At 30.0% G+C, this 7,138-nt stretch overlaps 1 protein-coding gene across 1 annotated transcript; it reads left to right on the forward strand.

Moving 5' to 3' along the window:
• Nucleotides 1-245: 245 nt before the first annotated feature.
• Nucleotides 246-3,308, forward strand: LOC110650592 (cyclase-like protein 2). The gene is made up of 4 exons (XM_058134889.1): nucleotides 246-342; nucleotides 2,303-2,373; nucleotides 2,818-2,957; nucleotides 3,141-3,308. Exons 1-3 carry the CDS (start codon nucleotides 252-254, stop codon nucleotides 2,941-2,943), a joined length of 288 nt encoding a protein of 95 aa, XP_057990872.1. The 5' UTR covers nucleotides 246-251; the 3' UTR covers nucleotides 2,944-2,957; nucleotides 3,141-3,308.
• Nucleotides 3,309-7,138: the final 3,830 nt, after the last annotated feature.

Below are 7,138 nucleotides of genomic sequence, written 5' to 3' on the forward strand. Positions count from 1 at the left end.
CTAGCTGCTCTAAATAGAGATAGTATAAATTGTAAAAAAAGGCCATTTTCATTAACATTTTCTTAAGTGGCACGTTATTTTGATAAACTGTTTTGATTTGTCATGATATCACAGTTTTTAGTTATCCAATTATAGACTGCTATTTGCCTTTCAGTTGATTTTTTTTATTATTAATATTCAAAGAATGGAAGAAACTGCTGAACATGTGCCCCATATATCTGAACAAAATTTAATTCAACCTCAGGAAGCTTATGTTTAAAAATCAGTTCGATACAAGCTATGTAGGATTCACAAAGAATGGAGCACAATGGTTGGTGGAGAACACTGACATCAAGATGGTTGGTAAGTTATATTATCCTCTAACAATTGGGATAGTTCTCTTTTTTTTATTTTTTTTATTTTTTACTGCATAAATGCCTAAAAATATTTTTATGTATGACTAAGGCATTATTTTTTTTCCTAGCTGAACCTTTTGTAAATTTGGTTGATCATTTCCTCTGATACTATTTACTAACATTTTGGATTCTGCATCATCATTGTAAAAATAATCGCGATGGACTGTAGAACATACAGCGGTCTTTTTTATAAGGTTATCATAGGCAACCATTAGAAACTATGTTTTTGATGATGTAGGTTGATCATGACCCTAAAATATAAAAGGCCTTAAGCTGTATCAAAGTTCAACTCATTGGAATGAATGTGATCATGCTTGAATTATTCAGTATACATCATCTCTCTTTAACGTCATAATATTTTGGTATTAAAAGAAACATTTTTATGTGATTTGATTCAAAACAATGGAGCAGATTGGATAATTGATCTAAAGATTGTACTCCACATTTTGTGAATTGTATAATTGATCGCTTACTATAACTTTGGTGAACAACTGATTACTGGGATAACAATGAAAGTTATGAAACCTACTTGATTATAGTAGTTTGTTGATAAAGAGTAGGGATTTGAAACAGCTGCAATCATGAAGGGCTTTTTACTCCCATTGAAGCTTAGAACTCATACAACACGATAGGGTGTAACACTGGTACTTAATGTGAATGATCTTTACAGTTGTCAATATTTATTGGTCTACTTTGTGTGCATTTCACATTTTTGTCAGTTTAACATCTAAATAAAGCTGAAAGATTTTGATTTGCAATTACAACATGATGAGAAAAGTAATTCACATAAGCACCATTGTTGTGTGTCTGATGACCTGGCTTTTTAACCACTTGAAGTGCACATTGTTATCGCTTTTAGGCAATGGTGAAGTAAACAACTTAGCAAAATCTTTCACTGTTGTAAGCGTCGACATTGATTTTCTAGCATCTTGCAACTTACATCTCTTCAGATATAGGTGGTCCGTGGTCAACCTGATTCTTTTTTACGTGACTGGTGCTTTGTTGGCACAGTCCCATTTTCTCATGGAAGCTTTGGCAGAAGTTGCAAGTTGATAACTTGTTTATTAATCCATGTTCTTTTTGCACTGCACATGCTCTTGTTTAGGAAATTCCATTTAGTCGCAATTATTGGTTATGGCTATCCAGACATGAAAAAGCATATCATTAGAATGTTCCTTCTTTTTTCCGCCAGTAGCGCCTTGTCTTCTTACTTTCCTCTTTGTAACAGAACCCAAGAGTAGATATCTACTCTAACCTGCGGGTGATACAACTTTCAACCATGCCTGGTGTTCGAAAGCACCCCAAGATGGCAGCAGTATTTTGTTAGGCAAGTTAATGTGTACAATCAATTGTCAACTGTGCTTTCCATTTGCATTTAATAAAATTCTGTACATAAAAGTTTTTATTTTTGTTTGCTGGATAAGCATAACATGAGCACTTATTTAGTCATTGAGTGTTTATTGGAGAAAATGTTACGAAGACCTGCAAGCCGAAGGATATTACTACTGCCTTTGATTTCTTGGGCTGACATATGATTTACATCTTCAAAAATGTTAAAAATTGACCAGACTGTTTTTCCTGCCAAGAAGCTAAGGGTGCTTAATTGTAGTACTCATTTGATGCATTATCAATTCAACGGTAGCTGGTTTGGTTCTCTTCAGTTTTCAGCTCATTTGTCAACAGAGTTTTTCAGACCCATAGATCACCAACCATATTGTAACATGATTTTCTTTCTAATACATCCCAAGGGCCAAGTCCTAAAATTCTGTCCCATCTTTAGTTCTTGTACATTATGATGCCAGATTGCCAGTTTAGGATTTGTTTACATTTATAGTATTCGCAATTTCAGTTTATATGTGAGTTTATTGCAAACTTAATGTGACACATTCATCTGTTGTCAATTGTAGGAATTGATTATTTATCTGTTGCTGCCTGGACTGATTTGATTCCATCTCATCTCGTCTTTCTAAAGAGCAGGGTGAGAATTTTTGTCCGGTGACTAAAGGATATGCATTTTTGAGTGGTTTATAGTTTTTTATTCATCAAGTGTCTGTTCTCTTTTATAAGTTCAATAAACCATGTCCATTACATGATATGCTTCGACTTCCCAGAGCCCTTGCATGGATTCTTCTGCTGGGCCAATTTTAAAGTTAAAATGTCCACTCCCAATTAGCTTACTTGTATAGAAGAGAACTAAGTTGGGATTTTTCATGGTTGAGATAGATCTCTCTATGGTCTCATGATTTTCTTTTTCTTAATCTTATATGACTGATTTATTCTCACTTAGTCGAGATGAAATTTCTGTTTATCATTGATGGAGGAATCCTGAAATTGCACTCCAGGTATCTGGATTCAGTGAAAAGTAAAATATCCATTGATAAGGCAGCCTGCATTCAACAATAACAATGCTTGTATGCTTCAGGAAATCATTCTTGTGGAAGCCCTAAAACTTGATAACGTTCAACCTGGAATATATTCTGTCCACTGCTTACCTCTAAGGTTGCTTGGTGCTGAGGGATCTCCAATAAGATGCATTGTCATCAAATAATTATTTTTTTCAGTGTAAGTTTGTTTTCTTTTTTTTTTTTTTTTTAAATCTTTAATTTTGTATTTGTGTTGGAACTGCGACATAGATTGCAAAATCCAGGATACAAGCCATGTTACTTGTTGATTCTGTTTAACTTCTGCTGTGATTGTTGTTGTTGTTTAGCAATGAGCTCATGCAAAGTGGCTAATTTCTTGCAGGCACAATGATGTCCTTACGAGTCGAAAGCAGAATAAGACGGTGTAAAATGAGACTGTAAATGATCATAAAGAGGGATGCTGTTTTAACATGTTTTTATGGTGTGTTTGCCCTCATTGCATAAACTTATTTGAGAATTATCTTAAACTAGTCATTTGCCTTTGCCTGTACGATGTGTCATTTTATTTTTTTTCACTACAAGATTTTTCTAAATTATAAACAGATATTTCCATTTGTAATGTGAAAATCAGAACAAAGTCAGTTTGTATAATTCTTGTTTGTAATTCCTCACAAACGGTTTGTATTTACAAATATTTTTACAAACGGTTTGTATTTACAAATATTTTTACAAACAGAATTTCCGTTTGTATTATCAATGAATTGTCAATTCATTTGTAAATTATAAGAAAAATAAAAAAATAATAATAAATTTTAAATCCATTTATGTTTAAATTCGTTTGTATTTTACAAGAAAGAAAAAAAAAGTAAATAATAATAATTTTATCATAAAAATAATTTATCATAAATATATTATTAAAAAAATATTACAATAATATTATTAAAATAATTTAACAATAAATATAGCAAATAATAACAATTTATTATAAATATATTATAACAAAATTACTACAAAATGATGTTATAAAAATTTATAGACAAATAATATAATTTTATAAAATCACAAATATTTTTTAAGAAAAATTATATTAGTTGAAAGTCATAAAAAATACACTACTTTATAATTGCAAAGAATATTATTAATGATGAGAAAAAAAAAAAGTAATGAGAGAATAAGGAAATGAGAAAAAAATAGAAAAAAAATTAAAGGATAAAGAGTAAAATTAGAGAAAAAAAAATAATATAAGAATAAGATGAAAATGAAAAAAAGAAAAAGAAAAAGAAAAACATTGAAGTTAAATGAGAGGATGGGATTGAAATAGGAGAAGAATGAAATAAGAGAAATTGGAGAAAATGAAAGTGAAAAATTGAAGAGGGTGTAGTAATGTTTATGATGTAATATTCAATCCGTTTGTAATGTTTTTATTTTTTTTTTTAAATGGCAAGCTTTTTCCTTTTAAAATTTGTCAAAATTTACAAACGGATTATAAAATTCATTTATAATTAAAATTAAAGGTGAAATTTAAAAGAAAAAAAGTGAAAATTTTCCATTTAAATTTACAAACAGGTTTCAAAATTCATTTATAATTCAAATGAATAGCAAAATTCATTTATTTTTTTAAACTCAAAATTTTATAAATGTATTAAAAATCCATTTGTAATAACAAATGAATATTTAATCCATTTATAAATCTTACAATTGTTTTTTTCAAACCAAACAATTGACAAATAGATTTAGAATCCATTTGCAATTTACAAACGGAATTACAAACAGATTGAATAATTTGATTTTTTTTATTGTAATATCTGTTGGAATCCGTTTGTAATCACAAACGCAACAAATCCATTTACATTTTGGTAAATTCTTGTGATGTTTATTACAATTTTAATTATTAATATTTAATAATAACACACAATTATAACACACGAAAAGAGAAAAAAATAATAATAAATAGTATTAGTTATGGTTTGAGAAAATTATCCAAACAATAAACTTCACTTTAGTTTAATATTTAAAATTTTTTATGTAGAATTTATCATTATCAAATTGTTGTTCAGAAGGTGCATAAAGAGAATGGGTAAGCATGCAAATAAGATACATCTGAGATTTTTTCTTTTCAATTGTCTAAGAGATGTATAAAAAAAGAACGAATTTACATATAAGAGATATGGAATGTAACGCCTCGCCTCCAATTACTAGAGGAATTGTCCGCTTTGGCCCACCCCATCTTGAGCCTCACGATTTTATCCCATAGGTGGAATGGATGACTTTCTATCATTCCACCAAAAGGCGTCTCTAGTGATTAGGTTCCTCCATTTTAATATATGATTTGGTTCATTCCTGTCCTCTGCCCTGAACCTCAAGCAAAGCTCAACCCTTTACCGCAGTGTTCTCTATGTAGCCACTGTCATCCCGAAAAGGCAGATTATTACATGGAATTTTTTTTTCCTTGCTATTATTAATATATTATATTAAATATATAAAAACAAGAAAGTCTTATATTAAAATCACTCTAACTTGCAATAGCTGATTTAAATTTCTAAGTTTAAAAATTATTGTTTTATCCCTTCTTTTACAAAAATTAAATTATCATTTTATCGCTTAACATTAGGTCAGAGTGGACTCAAGAAAAATTAATTGGGCACAAGACAGGTAAAATCGGGGTCGAGAAGAATTACCATCCCTACTAATAGTGAGACTTAGATGGTACACCCACTCTTTAGATAAGGTCTTTGTGGTTCGTCCCATTATGTGGAGAGGTCTTTGTCCTCTACTTAGTGAGGTTGTCATTGTTTCAACCTTCTTTCAACCCACTCTCTAGTAAGGTCTTTGTGATTCGCCCCATTACTTAGTGAGGTCTTTGTGCTTAACCCCTTTATTTAGTGATGTCTTTGTAGATTACCTTACAACTTACCTTTTGTTTAAGATGAGGTTTTTTAAAGTAATGGAAAGTTTTTCAAGGTTTTAAAACCTTAAACTGGTGTTTGAGAGGATATATGATTTTTTAAAAATAGTTTTTAGAGATTTTTACAAAACCTCAAAAAGAAAAGAAACCCTCTATTTTTTTATTCTTAAATTGATGGATTGAGAAGATTTTACTATAAAATATTTAAATGCCTTAAAAACTTCTAGAAACCATGAAAATCTTTTTTTTTTTTTTTAAAAATCTCCTAAATAACAGTGTTAGTGAAGTGTATGGTTCACCCCACAATGTAATGTGTTCTTGTGGTTTAGCCTACTCTTCAGTGATATTTTAATGGTTCACCCATTAGTAATTAGTGAAGTTTTATGATTAATGCCACTACATAGTGGAGTCTTTCTAGTTTCATCACACTCCTCACCCACTACTTAGTGTGGTCATGGTGATTTGCCCTGCTCTATATAATTAAGTTAATTGAGATTCATCTAAATTTTATGAGATTTGCCAATACTTTGGTGCATTATTAATTAATAGTGTCCAGCTTCATTTGCTCTATTTAGTGGAGAGAGATAGAGATATCAGATGAAGACAAACCCAAGACTTCACACACCTGTTGAGTGGGTCGGTTGTTGGATAGGAGATTCTTCCCCTACTCTCAAGTGCATCACATGTACATGAAAGTAATATATATTACTTTGAGTGGATCAAATTGGATTGGTAAATAGGGTCAGGAATTGCCATTCATGCGCAAGGAAATTATTAGGTAGGAATATATATATATATATATATATATATATATATATATATATATATATAATAGACATTTAGCTACCCCTTTGTTAGATTTTGCCAAAGAAAAAAAGATCTTTGTTAAAGTTTCTTTAGAATAAACCTCATTGCAACTTATAATAGTATATTGGGAAAATTCTCTCCATTTTCCTCACTTTCACTAAATTCCCTCTCTTTTATTTATTTATTTTTTTCTCTGGTAAACTTTTTAGACGATCATGATGAATATTTTTACTGATAGTTATCCTCTCTCTCTTTTTATATTTTTGTATTTTGTTCAATAATTTCTAGATTTGTATTTTTTGGATCAAATTTACATTTGTCCTTAATCGATTTTTATTGATAGATTTGAGTTTTGTCACATTTTTTCAAAGGATTCATTGTTTTCTCTTCTGTAAGGATTTGATATTTCCTTATCTGCGAGGATTTACTGTTTTCTCCGTTATAAGGATCCTTTTTTTCTTTTTTATCATGGAGTTATTAAATATTTTACTTTATTATTTGGGTAGCAGTACAATGATAGGAAGTATAGATTTTCTTTTCATGAGAATTTCAAAGTTTAATGGTTTTTAGATCTAGCTCATAGAAAGACTGTGGAGGTGAACAATAGTAAATTACCACTAAGTAAAACGTGCTTTTAGCTAAATGGTCAAATCAAATATTCTGTCAAC

This window comes from Hevea brasiliensis, chromosome 14 (genome assembly GCF_030052815.1).
Source record: "Hevea brasiliensis isolate MT/VB/25A 57/8 chromosome 14, ASM3005281v1, whole genome shotgun sequence".
NCBI lineage: Eukaryota > Viridiplantae > Streptophyta > Magnoliopsida > Malpighiales > Euphorbiaceae > Hevea > Hevea brasiliensis.

Bases quoted from the DNA above. Each gene is read 5' to 3' on its own strand.
- LOC110650592 (XM_058134889.1), top strand. From the start codon at position 252: ATGTTTAAAAATCAGTTCGATACAAGCTATGTAGGATTCACAAAGAAT. The intron at 343-2,302 runs GTAAGTTATATT...TGTCAATTGTAG, and splicing joins CACTGACATCAAGATGGTTG to GAATTGATTATTTATCTGTT. The intron at 2,374-2,817 runs GTGAGAATTTTT...TGTATGCTTCAG, and splicing joins TCGTCTTTCTAAAGAGCAGG to GAAATCATTCTTGTGGAAGC.